This window comes from Hermetia illucens, chromosome 3, assembly GCF_905115235.1.
Source record: "Hermetia illucens chromosome 3, iHerIll2.2.curated.20191125, whole genome shotgun sequence".
Classification (NCBI taxonomy): Eukaryota; Metazoa; Arthropoda; class Insecta; order Diptera; family Stratiomyidae; genus Hermetia; species Hermetia illucens.
Window position 1 is genome coordinate 13,157,842 of NC_051851.1, and position 17,242 is coordinate 13,175,083.

Sequence of the window (17,242 nt, forward strand, 5' to 3'; positions counted from 1 at the left end):
AGTCGACCTGTCTGTTGCGAATGACATGCCAAACATAGCACTAGTGACCTCCACATCCAAGCTATGATCGAGACAGACTTCTACAAATACCTAGAAATTCTGCAAGGAACCCATTATCGAGTTGGTGATCTGCAGGATGCTCTGCTGTCCAAATTCCTGCGACTTATAAAGCTGGTACTGAAATCGCATTTCTCGAGGAAGAATAAAATAAGCGCATTGAATGTATTCGCTATCCCTTCACTGGCTTATAGATCCGGAATATTGCCGTGAACGAAAACCATCCAATATATCAAAATCTTGTATACAAATATGAACTGGTAACGGGAACATGTTCAATTTACCGATATGAGCCGCAAGCAGTAATTGATAGTTCTGTTTCCAGCATGTGTTGGGATGGGCAAGTTCTAACTGATCGCCACATTCCACATTACAAGCCTGGCGTGCTATTCGCCGGCAAGACGAGTCGCTCCGCGAATATTATTGATGTTGCCATCCCCCATAATAGCAACATTAAACGAAAATAATCAAAGAAATTTGGCGTCTCGACCAGGTTTCACCAGTGTATTCCAAGCGGAAGTACTGGTGATATTGTAAGTCTGTCGATGACAGGAGCGAGATTCGGGCCCCAAGTGTAACATAGTTATTCTGACCGACAGCCAAGCGGCTATCAAGGCCTTGTACTCAGCGACGACATCTTCCAGGCTGGTGGGGCAATGCAGAAACGCGCTAAATCGCCTAGGCGGCACGCTCAAGGTCCCCCTCCTCTAGGTTCCCGGGTATAGGAACATAGAGGGGAATGATCGGGCTGACGGATTAGCAGGGGAGGCTCTGCTTTTAGCAGCTCTTCGGTGAATGTGGTCGGTGTTTCGCTGGCGGCTGTCAAGGGCGGGGTCTACTCGCACTACGTAGCAGCCGCGGGCCTTAGATGGCGAACGCTTACGAGCTGTACCAAGTCAAGGAGAATTTGGCATGCTTATAACATAGCCCGATCCTGAGAGCTCCTGTGCCAGATTACGGGGGTCTGCACGGGGAACTTAGTGTTAGTATTAGGTAAAATGCGGCATCTGCCGAAATTGTGTAATTTTACAATCTTCTTCTTTTTCTTCAGCCTTTGTCCCATTCACAAGCGGGGTGGGCTCGTCATGATCGATTTCGCCGTTTGGCTCTATCGAATGCCTGATCTGGGTGCAATCTCGAGGCTTTTAAAACCCCATCCAGCGTATCAAGCCACCATTATTTAGGCCTGCCTTTTGATCGTCTACCACCGACTTCGATGTTCAGACCAATCTTGGAAAGTAAATTCTCGTTAGCACGAATTGCGTGACCATACCATCGAAGACGCCTGTCTCCCAATTTTAGTACGATCGGTGTAACCGCATATAGATCGCGGATATCCTCATTTCGGATGTAATCCAAACGGATCACGGCATTTGTCCAACGCAACATCTTTGTCTCCATTACTGCAAGACGCCGTTCATTGTCTTTTATAGTTGGCCAACACTCAGAACCATAAAGAGCGGCAGGGCGGACAACATTGCGATAAATTTTCGATTTGAGACGTTCCTACTAAGGTGAAGTTTCGCGAATTCAAGCCTTCCTGAACTGAAATGCCTATTAGGGACTCCAATAGAAAACAACTTTGATAAAATCCAGTATGCAAAAATTATGAAGCGTCGATTAGATCATTTTCTCCGTGGATCGTATAACTTCATAGCGACTGATCGAGACTCTGCAATATAAACTTTATCTGAAAATAATTGCTTGAGACGAATCGTTGCTACGCATTAGCGCGTTGCATTTGATAAGCTCTAGATGCTAGTTCTGAGTATGAATCATCGGTTTTTAGGTTTGCTAAATTTGAAAGCATTCATCATAAAGGAACCGACCGTCTTCTTTGCTAAATTGTCTAGATAGCCCTCTCTATGTAAACTCGAACACACCCTCTGCTAGTCATTTGCAAATACGCCGCCGTAGGGCAAACGCAGCCTTAATTAACTCCGAGTAAATTCCCAGTAAACGCTTGACTAGGCCAATCCTGCTTGAAGCATGGAAATTCGAAAAAAACATCAAAACTCAGAAATAAAACCAAGAATAACCGCTCATGAGGGCTACATCGCCAGTTCCGTTCACTCGCTTCATAATATGCAATTCTTGCCACTTTCCCGCTCAATAGTCAGTCGCTATGACGTAAACCTTTTCTAGGAAATCCCGGTCGGCATTCCGCCGCCCAGACAGACTTCTTTCGCGTTTTTTGTTCAAACCACGAAATACTCATTTTCTAGGCAATCTACGATGGTCAAATTTTCCGCATATATCAATTGGCGTTCTTTTCGATCTGTCATTTGCTTCCGTGCAAAGAAGTGCATCGCTCGAAGCACCCACACACCAACAATGCAGAGCAGAAAAAAGATAAACAAATTGGCGCCCATCCAAACGATTTCACGAAAAACTTTGAATCACTTACCGTTCGTTCAGAATACAAGCATTTACCAGCAACGGCTGCACACAAAACACTTCCCACCTTGATTATTTCGCAAACAAAAAACGAATCCGCGACTTGAACAGATTCGGCACTTTTCCAATTCGATTATTGATAAACACATCCAATGTCAAACACAACAATTCCCCAATATGGCCGACAGTTATGTGCGGAATATGCGCGTTGCTGAATATGCAAGAGAAGGGAATAAAAATGAGTTTGTTCAATAAGTTTTTTGGTGTGCGCCAAAATCTATGCATCAAGAGGGGGTGATGCACGATCGCAAGAGGGATGGTTTGAAATATCTTCGCCGATTTTTTAAGCGGAAATATTTAATTAAATCGTTCGAGTACTTTAAAAATTAATTGATTAATGGGGACCAGAACAATTAAATTCACGAATTCCTAAGACACATAGTACCGTTAATATCACCTAATTTATTCTTGGTAGCAAAACTAAACGAATTCTTCACAATCTTTGTAATGACAAAATGAGATTCATCATCATCATCAACGGCGCAACAACCGGTATCCGGTCTAGGCCTGCCTTAATAAGGAACTCCAGACATCCCGGTTTTGCGCCGAGGTCCACCAATTCGATATCCCTAAAAGCTGTCTGGAGTCCTGACCTACGCCATAGCTCCTTCTTAAGCAGGGTCTGCCTCGTCTTCTTTTTCTCCCATAGATATTGCCCTTATAGACTTTCCAGGTGGGATCGTCCTCATCCATGCGGATTAAGTGACTCGCCCACCGTAACCTATTGAGCGGGATTTTATCCACAACCTGACGGTCATTCCTCATAGATTTCGTCATTATGTAGGCTACGGAATTGTCCATTCTCATGTAGGGGGCCAAAAATTCATCGGAGGATTCTTCTGTCGAAGGCGGCCAAGAGTTCGCAATTCTTCTTGTTAAGAACCGAAGTCTCCGAGGAATACATGAGGACCGATAAGATCATTGTCTTGTACAGTAAGAGCTTTGACTCCATGGTGAGACGTTTCGAGCGAAACAGTTTCTGTAAGCTGAAATAGACTGCTGGCAGCCAACAACCGTGCGCAGATTTCATCATCGTAGCTGTTATCGGTTGTAATTTTAGATTCTAGATAGGAGAAATTATTAGTCTTCAGTTGGTGAGACCTCCAACTCGCCCATATTCTGGTTATTCAATAGTTCATCAAAGTACTCAACCCATCGCTCCAATATGTCCATTCTGTCGGAAATTAGGTTTCCATCTTTGTCTCGGCAGGATGAACATCTAGGTGTATAAGGCTTCATCCTGCTGACTTGTTGGTAAAACTTCCGCGCCTGGTGCAGTTGCTCCCTGTACTATTCGATTTCACAGACCTGTTGGTTCTCCCAGGCTTCCTTTTTCCGTGTGTGAAGTCGCTTTTCCGCTCGCCGCCGCTGCGCGTGCCCAGGTTCTTTGAGAATGCAATATTACTCGGTATGCAGCATTCTTCCGTTTCGTTGCTAGCTTACATTCATCGTCAAACCAACCGTTCCGACTCTTTTTGCGGCTGGGGCCAAGTATGTTTGTGGCCGTATCAATGATAACGTTCTTCAGGTAATCGTGAAGATCATTTGTTGATGTTTCATCTCCAGGATTTCTGTTGACTGCGGTTATTGTGGCATCCATTTCCTTCTTATAGCCCTCCGTGTTGTGGATGGCTTAAGTGTTAACTCTCACCTGATTGTCAGAGGGGATTTTGGGTGGTGTTGTTATTCGAGCTTGGAGCACCATGCCATGCCATGTAGGGGCGTGAACATTAATGAGGCTTATATTTCTAAATTTGCCTCGCAAGCGCAGAATGCATAGCCGTTCGCTTATGTTTTCAAAGCCGATAACAGCAGGTTTCATTTTTTGGCTGACTAAGAAACCTACTCCGAGCACATGGTTTACTGGATGGCCACTATAATATATGGTGTATATGCTCTTTTCCAGGAAACCGGTCCCTGTCGAACGCATTTCCTGCAACGCTGTAGCATCAAGCCTATATTGGGACAGGGTATCGACTAGCTGCTTGGCAGCTCCATCTCTGTGGAGGGAGCGCACGTTCCATGAGAAAATGCGCAAATCGTTATTCCGTTGTCGTTGCCGGGTTCGTCGTTGTGTTATGAGTCCAGTCCGAAGCACATGTTATGGCTTCCTAATAAGTTGTTTTCCGTACAGGTTTGTCAGCCCTACCCAACCCCTAACCTGAATTTGTCCCGTTTTTAGGTGCGGGAGACTCGCCTTCATCCTTCTCCGTCTGCAGCTTTTCGTTAAAAAAGAGCTCACCACGTAGAGGTGGAGATAGGGTTTGGTAGTAGAGCTGTTGGTGTTGGTTCAGCAGGCGTTCCCCAGGTTTTATGCTTTTCGTGGATACCAATCCACGTTTCGCCCCGGGACCTATACTACCCTTTGACCCTTCATTAAAGACAAAAAGCAAAAATTAAAAAAAAAAATGTTTAAAACCCTACTTCCCCCTTAAGTGGTCGGAGACGGCCAAGAATTTCGCTCTTACTTAGTTTCGAATATCACGAATCACTGTAGCAATTAACGGGGTTTATTTCAACTTACAAAAAATGTTCTACTCAAAACGTCTCGCAATAAGGTCGGAGCTCTTACTGCACCAGATAACGATCTTGTCAGTCGTCATGTATTCCTCGCAGACTTGGGTTTCTAGCAAGAAAAATTGCGAACTTTTAACCGCGTTCAAGAGAAGAGTCCTCCGAAGAATTTTTGGCTACCAACTTGAGGATAAACGATTCCGTACGACTGTCTGGTTGTGGAAAAAATCAGGTTCAATAGGTTCCGCTGGACGGGCCACTTAATCCGTATGGATGACGATGATCCAGCTCGGGAAGGAAGGAATGGGCAATATATATGGTAAACAAATCTTGAGGTTTTGTGTTCATCTTATGTGAGAAACTATGCAGGATTTTCCATTCATTCATAGCTAAGAATACAAAATATTCTGTTATATTTTGCAAAACTCCAAGAACATATGAACATACATATCAACGACATAGATACTCCTAAATAAACAAACATCTCCACGCATTTCTACTTTACTCGGTGCACAAAAGCATACTTATGTATGTTATGTATGTAAATTAAAAACCGCTGGTAACCAGGTATACAGAAGTCACAAATTACTAAAAAAAGCCAGAAAAAGAAAAGTAAAACGTCCCCATAGACTCCGCAAGTTCATTTTATATGATAATGACGTCATACATGTCTTAGGGTGCTTTTTTTTATTTACTTGAAATGCGAAACTCTAACCTTCTACAACCTTGTTAGTAATAATCGGATTGCCTTCAAACTTCCAAACAGAATTATGTTCTATATTATCACCTATGCTGATGCCAAATTTTGTACTTCTGAGACGAACTTAAGGGGGGTTTTCCGGTAAATTTCTAGAACATGGTAATATATTATTATTAACTTTATTTATGGAGATATCGGAATGCCTAGGTTTCATATGCATCATTGTGATTTTTTTTTCAAAATTTTCAGTTGGATAGGTTCTGAGAATGAGACTTGTTTCACTTTTTGTGGCACACATTTTGAACCCTATCTCCCCTATCTTTCATCTAATATCAGAAACAAGAGTTTCGAAATGTAGTAATCGAACCCTTTCATTTGATACCCATGATCATATTCTGTGAAAAACAAATTACCGCCTCCCTTCGAATGTATGAAAACACAAACACAAAATGGCGCCACTCACTGCTTTTGAAGGGACACATAGACCACACCTTCTCACCGACTTCAGCCGTTTCGGATATTAATACGGTTTTGTTTCACACAAAACCTTAAAAAAGAAGACCTGCTTTTCTTGCCTGGTAATGTAGTTAGTGAGTTGTGAGCATTATATTTCTGCCATATTTGTTTTTAATTTCATAATCCTATTTTCGTGCTTCATCCAACTCCCAGTGGGATTCTACTTAAAAAAGTTTAAATATATCCCAACACCCCCCTCGATCGTGTTAACCGAGTCATATAATTGGTGCAGCTCCACGAGAACGATTGAGCTGTGCATTCTTAATTCTGATGCCATATTGATTTGAGGCGATACGAATAACTGTTCCGTATTTTAAGATGCAAGCTTACATGCGTATGACCCCGATTGACTAAGGAGCCGACCGATAAGCGCGGAGCGATGGAAACTTCGCTGGAATTACACTTAAACGCTGGCAGACCTGAACGGGCAACATTTTCGAATTATCTGTTCCAAAAATACACAATATTTCCGATAAGAAAACAAAAAAGCAAATATGCCATCAACTTTAAGCTATACGCATTTATTTTCACATTTTTTATTTTCCCATTCGTCCGATCCATCGCAACAATCACAAATGCCGTCATTGATGCGACTACTAGGAATCCAAACATCCAATCCTCTGCCGGTAATGTGTCTTTTTTGAAATTTACAATAAAATTTGCCATTTACACAGGCATTTGTACTTGGCTCGTCACTTCCGTCCAATAAACAATCACAGTAATTATCATTGACTTTATTAAAATCAATCTCTATAGCAGGATCGCTGTCTAGACAACGAAATTTCCCCTCGTAACTCGGTCGATAAGCATCGTAGTCTCGCAGTCTTATACCTCTGAAAAATTAAAGAATTGAAATGAATTAAACAACATTTTCACAATGTTCGACCGGGAAATTTATACCAAAGAAAAGTTAAAGGAATCAAAACAAACAATGTAATCGTATAATTTCAAGGATTAAGGATTATCGCTTGCTCTGCCGGGGTAGTTTTACCATATCAAAGCGTTATAACAAATAGTTATTCAAGAAGTTGTCGCTTAACGGAGAAGCTCTAATGAGGATGCGCTCGTTGAGATATTATCAACAGGGTAGGATCTGGAAAAACAAAGATCCCCCAAGAGAGTAAAGAGGAAACTTATTACCATACTATACTCTCCTTATGAAGTCAAGAGCACACCATTTCAAACTTAATTTCGTGATGTCCGCGAATACGGACCAGATTCCAATAGAGCAATTAACCTGACTGGGACAGCAATCTTCATATCGCCTGATATGCCTCCTTGATATGATGGGAAAAGCTTAGTAAGACTAATCTACAACATCAATGAAAATGTTCATAAACTATCGGAGAGTCAATATGGATTTCGTCGAGCTCGAGCTCGCGCAAGAACGCTTTCAGCCAGGTGGATTAGATTAAGGGCGCGATGGATAGGATTGAGATCTCAAGGTATTTGGGCAAACTCATAAAGAGCTACTTTTCGGAAAGAGTTTTGGGCTGACATGGCATGTACTTTTCCTTGTCCTGAAGGAGGCCCCTATTTTGAAAATCGCCAATGACCTGCTCTGGTTGTGATAAACCTGCTCTGTGTGATAAACTCCTCGAAGCCTTTCACCGCTTCGACGTTGCAGAATATGTAAACGAAACCGCCAGAGCAATAAAAGCTTGGCTACAAGCATTCTAACTAGATCTACCGATAGAAAAGAAAGAGGCAATCCTGATCATTAAACGAAGAAATTAAAAAAAGATCAACATTTGGGTTGGTAACTATACAATCTCCATGGGCTCGGTTGTTAAATATCTTGATATTATGATTGAAGCAAAGCTAAACTACACGTTCCAAAGCAAGGAAAGCTAACATATTGCTGGAAAGAATGATATCTAACAGATTGACCGTGGCATTGTCCACAGGCTGCTCATAAAAAGTAACACCCTCCATCCTACTGCACGCAATGCAGTTTTAGGCGGAGGCATTAGCCATGAAAAGAAACCGCAAGAAAGTCAAAGCAGTATCTCGCTTAAATGCGACAAAAGTCTGTTGCGCTTTTATAGGCACGTAAAGGGAATGATCCCAATCGATCTCCTCGCGAAGGAAATTAACTACTTGCGTGAAACTAGCAAAATCTACAGATAGAATACCGAAGAACAGTAATGCATGAAAAATGCTCTATTCTATAGTCCAACGTCCCAAGAAGAGAGAAATTCTAATACTTTGAATACAGTGATTAGTTCAACGTTTGGTTATAGTGGAATGGAGTCGTTAATTGAATTGAGCCAACATCAATATTGCGTAGAAGGACACTGAATTCATGATTTTGAACATCAACTTCAAATTTTGGGGATATTAGATCGGTGGTCATAGGGATCTAGGTAAGCCGATTTTCATTCAAATTGAGTTAAGTTTATTTGTGATTAGCTGCAATGTTCTATGAAACTCTTCTTACACAAAAAGTAAGTCAATACGTAGACAAAGTCGACAGCTGGCAAATACAATGTTGAAGAGCTAGACGGAGTCACCTACAAATGTTAGGGGATACACCAGCAAAACGAATTGTATGTATATGCGATTGTATTCACCCCTTTGTAGGCTATAACGCGGCAACCACGCTTACGCGCCATCATTCCCGGTCCATTAAAATGCGCTCTAACTCCTTCCAGTACTTCACGAGATAATCGCACTTCTCCTCTACTGTTCTACGTAGATGCTCTTGGGAGTGACTCACTTGTCGATTATTTTAGAATATTCGGTTCCTCTGCATAATAATATTGTCGCCCCTCCTTAATGTGTGACCTATTCATTGCCACTTCAGCCTTCCAATCACGTCGCCCATGAGTAACTGGCCTTTGGATCGACTATGGTTTTTGTTCGAAATAGTATCAAACCGTCGTTGTCCAATGATACGTAGCAAACGAATATTTACGAAACTCTTTTAAGTAACGGCGGGGTTCACTTCCCATGCTTTACTCCCATAGAGTCACACAGAAAGATCATTAGCACAGAACAGTCTCAACTTGACCTTGGTTGCGCAAGATTAAATTATAGCAACCAAGGAGGAAGCCTTAGTACAAGGGGCTGGAATAAGAATAATAGATTCTCGAAAATAGTGTTAAGTAATTCATACGTAAAACGAACAGAATTGCTTTTATCGAGAATAATTGCAATTCATTCTTTGCTGCGGAAGAGGTTTCGATCTCAACCATTGTTCCACAAAATGTCTATAGGGTTACCTGTAGTAGCACTTACATATTCGTTACTTGGGGAAATGCTTTAATCAAAGGAGAACAAGCTGCTAACTCTTCAATTAAGGTAAACCAAATCGAGCTCTAGAGGAAGTTATGGAAATCTGGTGACGTGGTAGCTTAGCATCAAGTCTGCCTTACGAAGTAGTATTTAACGATCGTCACGTAAGGCAAAGATAGGAAAGAGGAAGAAGTGTGGGGAAGAATACCACACGCGAAAACGCTCGTATGCGGACGTGTTTTCCGAACCCCATGCGATATGAAAAGGACCCTAATTTATACTAAATGGATGCGGCAGCATAACTTCCTTTTTTAAAATGCGCGCCACTCAGTTAGTTGATGTCACAGCGGAGCGCTAGCGGTCTCGTTCAAGAGGGGATACTGTAAAGTTTTGTCCCGACACGGTTCAGTCGCCATCATGCGTTGGAATAGTGAGGAGCGTGCCTTTGCCGTTGAGATTTACTTTTCAAGCGGATGTTCGGTTATTGCGACACAGCGTGCATTTCGGAATCGCTTTAATTTAGCCCCGTTGGCTCCCGTTCCAGACCGCAAATCAATTGTTACATGGGTCACTACATTCAGACAAACTGCAAGTGCGACAAAAGGAAGAACTGGAGTCCCTCGGCCCGTTAGATCACCTGAGAACATTGAAGCAGTGAGAGCGTCAATGTTGCGATCGCCACCCCGTTCTGCGCGTAAACACGCATCTGCCCTTGGACTATCCGATCGTTCTGTGAGAAGAATTCTTCGTGATGATCTTTATTTTCATCCCTATAAGATGGCAATAGTGCAGGAACTTTTAGAACGTGACTTCAATTCTCGGATGAACGCGTGTGAGCTTCTTCTTGATGTCGTTCCCGAGGGTGCTATTGTTTTTTTTAGCGATGAAGCCCATTTTCATTTGTGTGGGTCGGTTAACAAACAAAACATGCGCTACTGGGCTGACACCAACCCTCGAGAATTGCATCAAAAGCCTTTGCATTCACCCAAAGTCACAGTGTGGTGTGCAATTTCCTCAGCTGGAATTATTGGTCCCTGGTTTTTTGAGGAAAATGAGGTTACAGTGACAGTGAATTCGGACCAGTATGTAAACATGCTACAGAATTTTTTTTTTCCCACGACTAGAAAATTTGGATTTGGGGGACACTTGGTTCCAACAACACGATGCAACAGCACACACTTCAAGAGCATCGATGGCTGTTTTGAGGGAACACTTTCCAGAGCGCCTTATCTCAATTAGAGGCGATTTGGAATGGCCGGCACGCTCTCCCGATCTGTCCCCTTGTGATTTTTTTCTATGGGGTTTTTTGGAATCCCGTGTTTATTTGAACCGTCCAAGAACCCTACAAGATTTGAAGACCAACATCCAAGAAGAAATTGCCAACATAACACCTGCTATGCTAACAAGAGTCATGACAAATACCAGAAATCGGTTTACGCAATGTATGGAGAATGGGGGACGTCACCTAACAGATTTGATCTTCAAAACAATGTAAATAAAAACTTTAGACATGTACCTACATTATAAAAAATAAATAAATATTTTCCGATGCATAAAATAGTTTTTATTGAGTTTTGAAAAAAGGAAGTTATGCTGCCGCACCCTGTACATAATAAATAATTTCAGGATACCACCGTTCCAACATGGACTGCCACTGCCCACTGCCACCAGTGAGATTTAAACCGCGACCTTCCATACGACAGCCTTGTGCTCTAACCACTCAGCTATCCGGATACGCCCATGAGTGGTCGCGGTAAGCCGAGCGAAGATGGAGTCCGACAAACCGACAAAAAAATACTTTAGACAAAGAATCGTTGCTTCAGTGTGAGCTAAGCCGATAAAACTCGCATATGAACATTTTATTACAAATTTTTTTTAGTGTTCAAAACTTCGAAGCGTTTTCCCCACAATTCAGGTTTTTAAAGTCAGTGAAATTCTTGTAACGTTGAAGATTTTTCTTAAATTTATTAATATCTTTTTCAGAGTGAAATTATGCGGTGTTTCCAACGATTAATTAATTGAAATAATAAAACTTGTTGTTTCTTTTTCGTTGGTGTGTGTATTTATTCTTGCAAATACCGATATTTCGGGAACCACTTGTTCCCTTCATCAGTGCAAACAAGTTTCTTGTTTGCACTGATGAAGGGAACAAGTGGTTCCCGAAATATCGGTATTTGCAAGAATAAATACACACACCAACGAAAAAGAAACAACAAGTTTTATTATTTCAATATCTTTTTATTTTGTAATAATAAATTCGGCCGATTTTTTTCGCAAAAATCGCGTTTTTCACTTCAAAATGTTCCCAAAAATTTTGAAAAACACTCCTAGCGTTAGGAAAAGGGATCATCTAAGGAAAGAACTTTGATTTTTGGATTTCAGATGATCCAGAATCGAGTTATGAGGGGCACTGAAAGTGGAGGCGTCCCTCCATTGGGAGTGGCATCATGGAACAAGCGTTGAGAAACATGCGGATTCGGCATAAATCCAACCGAAAAGGATACTACTCACCATCAAGACAAGGGCACACGAACTCCACCTCCCGCGGCTAAACGAAGAAAGATTGATTGTTTCCTCCAATATAAGGTGTCTCGGTATAATCCTGGATCCGAAGTTAAATTGGAGATTGAACATAGAACTGATGGTTAAGAAGGCCTGCATAGCTTTCTATGCAAGAGGGCCTTTGTAAGGAAATGGTATCTCAGACCGAGGATGGCTGTCTAGATGTACATAACCGTAATATGTTATATCCTAACGTACGGTTCTATTATATGGTGACACACGCCGAGCAGATTCAAAAAATCGCGTATGCAGGTGCTATCAGGGCTCAGCAGTCCTGAGCGGGAAATGCTCTCATTACACTTCTGCACTTCCTCCTCCTCGGCCTCCACATTAAATATGCTGTAGCGTACAGTACAGACTACGTGAGTCCGGATGCTGGACAGCGAAACCCTACGGATATTGTAAAATAGTAGACGGAATACCTCGGGAACTCTCGACATTCCACACGCAAGCCGAACTTCACGAGAAACTTTCCTGTGGACTTTCCAACCAGGGCAGAGTGGAAAACCGACAACGTGTTCTTCTTTTTCTTCAGCCTTTGTCGCGTTCATAGGCGGGGTCGACTCGTCGTGATCGGTTTCCCCACTTGGTTTTATAACATGCCAGATCTGGACGCAATCGCGAGGCTTTTAAATCCCCATCAAGCGTATCAAGCCACCGTTGTTTCGGCCGGCCTTTTGGTCGTTTACCATCGACTTCGATGTTCAGACCAATTTTGCCAAGTGAATTTCCGTCAGCGCGAATAACGTGACCATACCAGCGAAGATGTCTCTCTCGCAGTTTTCCACGATTGGTGCACCCCATATCGATTGCGGATATCCTCATTTCAGATGTTATCAAAACATGTCACGTCACTAGTCCAACACACACACGCCGTTTATTGTCCTTTATAGTCGGCCAACATCCAGAATCATAAAGAGCGACAGGACGGAAGACATTGAATTGATAGAATTCTTCACCGACAGATCAAAGATGGTCTGTGAAATCGGTGCGAGGGTTTTCTCTTCTCTATTTTCCTTTCGTACGGACTCGCCAGCGTATTCCAAGTGGAAATACTAGATATATTGGAATTCTGTCGACCGCTGGGTCATGATCTGAGTCCCAAGCGTAACGTAACCATTCTCACGGACAGCCAGTCGGCCATTAGGGCCTTGCATTTAGCGGCGACATCCTCCAAGCTGGTTGGGCAAAGCAGAAACTAGCTAAACAATCTGGGCGGCACACGCAAGGTTGCCCTTCTTTGAGTTCCCGGTCATAGCAACATAGAGGGAATGAGCAAGATGACGCGCTGGCAAAGCCCTTCCTTCGGTGGGCACGAAGAAGGTTTTGCCTCGACTATAACTAAACCCGATCGCAAGAACTTTTGTGTTAAATGCATGTAAATGGATACAAGATTTCGGCGAACTGCACGGACTTATGGGGGACCATGTCGCCAGATTCGGTATAGCTCACAGTTCGCATTGTCGAGACTGCGGAGAAGAAGGCGAAATCCTCACTCACTTCTTTTTACGACTGCGCAGTTCTAACTAGAGTCAGTTTAGGTAAACCATTCATTAAGGACCTCAGAGGGATCCCTAGCTGCAGGGTGTGAGAACTGCTTTCCTTCATGAATGCTACATGCAGGCTCTGAAGATCTGAGCCGGTTGGACTTTGTCCTCTTGCTCTTACCATAGCAGCCATGATCTTAGGAGCTTGTGGCATCAAACCAGCGCATCATACCGCTAATTGGGCTTCTCGAAACGGCCATCGATACCTACCTTCGTAGGTCACAAGGATGTCATCTGCGCAACAGAAGATCAATTTTAGGCAGAACACTGTCAATGAAAAACTGAAATGATCACACAATTTTTGCGGAATCGATAGGCGTTCTGATGTTTTTGAAGGCACGCATGATGATAATAAACTTCCTCTAATCCTTGAGGTCTATTTGCGTGAGATAAATGATGCAGTTCCCGCATAAAATAACTTTAAAGCGGCAACTGCACGGTAAAAAAACTGTTAAGAATGTAGTAACTTTCCTGAGATGCCTCCTTTCAGTGAGGGTCCTTACACGTTGGTTCCTGCATACATCGCTCCAAAAATTCTAGGAAATTTTTTTCTCGGGCAATTATCATGAGAACCGGCAACGTAAGAATTGCTTCCACCAACCGATTGTTCTGAATGCTGGCTGTCGATACCTGTGGCGGCGGAAGTTTATCCCCAGAATGGTCTAGTGCACATTAGCGATGAAGCTGCAGATGAAGCTTCAGAGTTAATCCAAACTCAACGTCATCTTGGACTTAATCCGGTTGCGGTAGCGAACTCATAAAACCTTGCTTGCCTTTGGTTATTTATTGATTGCACAGGAGCGCTATGACGCCGACAAGCATCGAAGTCTGCCAATGTACTTATTTTTCTGCTTAACACATTAGTTAGTGATTTGAGAATCTCTCGATTCTTCTTGGACAAAATTTACGACGGAAATAAGTGGCTAACTCTATCCAGATGGGTTGGCGCAGCCATCGACCGGAACAAAGGCGAAAGTCGAAGATTATAAGAGATCGCCTTCATTCCGATGGCAACCGCACATGTGAAAATGACCAAGTCCGAGTCTGACTTCCTAAAACCGCATGTCCAGCCGGCTACATCGTCGTGTCACCGAATCAAGGATGCGGTTGGATACCGATGGAAGGTCTTTGTCTTGGCATTGATAGTGGAGGCTCTTTGCATAGCTGATACATAGCACATAGCTGGAATGATCGCCTTATGCAACACTGTCTCAGGTTGAATATAAACAAAACTGATTTTCGACTACCGATCCCCATGAAACAGGCACAATCACTGTCAGCGCTAGTGGTCTGGCCAGAACTGAGCGATTTAAATACCTCCGGTCAACGCTATCAGCCAATGGAGAACTGCGTTATGAAATTGCTTCACGCATTAACGCAACCTGGATGAAGTGGCGTTTCACAACTGGTGTTCTTTGTGATCGACGTATCAACGAACGTCTTAAATCAAAAATTTACCGCAATGTCGTCCGTCCAGTCGCTCTCTATGGTTCTGAGTGTTGGCCGACCATAAAATACAATGAACGGCGTCTTGCGGTAATGGAGACGAAGATGCTACGTTGGACTAGTGGCGTCACACATTTAGATCACATCCGAAATGAGGATATCCGCGATCGTTATGGGGTTGCACCAATCGTGGAAAAGTTGCGAGAGAGGCGTCTTCGATGGTATGGTCACGCAATTCGTGCAAACGAGAATTCACTTGCCAAGATTGGTCTGAACATCGAAGTCGATGGTAAACGACCAAAAGGCAGACCTAAGCAACGGTGGCTTGATACGCTGGATGAGGATTTGAAAACCTCGAGATTGCACCCAGATCAGGCATTCGATAGAGCCAAATGGCGAAGCCGATCACGACGAGCCGACCCCGCTTGTGAACGGGACAAAGGCTGAAGAAAAAAAAGATTGGCGTTGAAAGGATACCATGATGACTATTAAAACAACTAAATGGGGGCAACTTGTTTAATCCAGACGCCGTGGAATCAGGCTTTATTCCAGATAAGGACAAATTCGCGGAATGTACCCTCATGCGTTTTTGAAGGCACGTCAACGTTATGAGAGGAAAACGGGCGTCACCGCCTTAATGCTGATGGGGGCCTTTACGATCAATATGCTTCATGATTCTACGACGACAGAGCAAGCTTGAAAAAATTAGCGCACATTCAACACTTTTCCACTCACCTGAGTATCCTAATACCCTCCTCGGTCGCGACACTCTTCGCACCACCATCATCCTCCGTTTCCTTCGGCAAATACGTACTTTCTAAACTTAAAGATGTACTGGTACTTGGTAACTGGTTAATATAAAAAATCTGATACGAGAAGAAAATTATCGCGAGAATGAAAATCGCCAATAAAGTCACTTTTGTTTTTTGCTTGTAGAACGGTTTGTAGTAGATGTTCTCCCTTTTCACCCATGTTTTCTTCATTGCGCCCTCGGTCGGATGGAAATGGTTCAACTGGAAATTTTTAAATTACACCATGTATCGAACGTTGCGTCTGACATTGAATTAAATCGTTCTGTTTGCGTACAACTCGGCCGTTTTCTCCGCCGCGTTGAAGACTTTTCTGTTTTGATGCTCATGGAATTCCAGTGACGAATTCAGATGTGACAACGTCAAAACAATCATAACTGTCGCTTGCAAAATTCACGACGTCATTTAGGATTTCGTCCAGGATATACGGAAAAATGCTACAAAATCGGCAAACCAGAATAACCAAGCATTTCTACAGCATTAAATTTCAAGCAAATTTACTAAATACTAAATTTAATTGAATTATAATGTTTCCTGAATATTTGTTTAAATTCGGGACTTTTTAAAGGTCCCAAAACAGTGGGTTTGCGTCTAAAATCGAATGTCAAAGTGATTTGTCAATCATATGATGATTAGGAATCAAATGATATAAACACAGTGCGACTAACACATTCCGTGGAATTATCTACATATGAAGTGCTTCTCTGTTTTTTGATACAATGGATTCAGATTACAACTGGAATGACCACAGCCGTCGAATTGTCATCGAAAGCCGGGAGGCGCTAGAAAGGACGTCAGCCAGTCTTGCACGATCAAATCAAATTGCTATCGAAACGGAACAGATCGGAACGGAAGTGAATTTGCTGTTTTTAAGATATTTTCCATAAAAATTAACATAATTTATCTGTTAGGTACTCTCCGATTTAAGTGAACAGAGAGAAGCACTACTTCGCACTCAACGGCGATTGGACAACGCAAACGAGGACTTGAGCAAGTCAGGAGCTGCGATTCGCGCCATTCGACGGAATGTCCTTTACAATAAGATCATTTTAGTTGGAATTATTATTCTGGAGGTTTTTATTTTGGGGGCGTTGCTGTTTTTGAAGCTGAGGAAGTAGGGAGGCAAGCGGTGTTGATGCTTTATGCTTTTATTCGATTTATTAAACTATTTTTGCTATTGTATGATAACAGGGTGAGTTTTATTTCATATGAGGATTGCTCTTAAACATTGGGTCATCTTCGAGACTCTACAACCCCTTTCGGACCTAGACCCCTCAGGATGTCCTTTCTCCAATTTTGAAATCCGACCAGTGTCTTCGTTAGCAGAATATGCTCAGTGCTTTCGGGATTCCTTAAGCGGTCTTCGCCTTTCTTTACTCCCTTTTAAGTATCCATAC

General features: G+C 42.6%; 3 protein-coding genes across 3 annotated transcripts in view; 1 reads left to right on the plus strand and 2 right to left on the minus strand.

The window, feature by feature from the left end:
• Positions 1–2,621, minus strand: part of LOC119652511 (UPF0565 protein C2orf69 homolog) — a 29,383-nt gene extending 26,762 nt beyond the window's left edge. Inside the window, exon 1 of the mRNA XM_038056705.1 lies at positions 2,465–2,621. The gene's annotated coding sequence lies outside the window, so the exon portion shown is untranslated. The remainder of the gene's footprint in view (positions 1–2,464) is intronic.
• Positions 2,622–6,739: 4,118 nt separating this feature from the next.
• On the minus strand, positions 6,740–16,334 carry LOC119652773 (glucosidase 2 subunit beta). Its single transcript, XM_038057081.1, has 2 exons — positions 15,772–16,334; positions 6,740–7,077 (listed from the first exon to the last, which is right to left on the minus strand). Exons 1-2 carry the CDS (start codon positions 16,017–16,019, stop codon positions 6,756–6,758), a joined length of 570 nt encoding a protein of 189 aa, XP_037913009.1. The 5' UTR covers positions 16,020–16,334; the 3' UTR covers positions 6,740–6,755.
• A 118-nt stretch (positions 16,335–16,452) lies between these two features.
• LOC119652774 (vesicle transport through interaction with t-SNAREs homolog 1B) lies at positions 16,453–17,033 on the plus strand. Its single transcript, XM_038057082.1, has 2 exons — positions 16,453–16,699; positions 16,757–17,033. Exons 1-2 carry the CDS (start codon positions 16,565–16,567, stop codon positions 16,961–16,963), a joined length of 342 nt encoding a protein of 113 aa, XP_037913010.1. The 5' UTR covers positions 16,453–16,564; the 3' UTR covers positions 16,964–17,033.
• Positions 17,034–17,242: the final 209 nt, after the last annotated feature.

Excerpts from the sequence above, each read along its gene's own strand:
- LOC119652774 (XM_038057082.1), top strand. The coding sequence starts at position 16,565 with ATGGATTCAGATTACAACTGGAATGACCACAGCCGTCGAATTGTCATC. Across the intron at positions 16,700-16,756 it reads CGGAACAGATCGGAACGGAA|GTACTCTCCGATTTAAGTGA; the intron begins GTGAATTTGCTG and ends TTTATCTGTTAG.
- LOC119652773 (XM_038057081.1), bottom strand. The coding sequence starts at position 16,019 with ATGAAGAAAACATGGGTGAAAAGGGAGAACATCTACTACAAACCGTTC. Across the intron at positions 7,078-15,771 it reads GAGGGTATTAGGATACTCAG|AGGTATAAGACTGCGAGACT; the intron begins GTGAGTGGAAAA and ends TTAATTTTTCAG.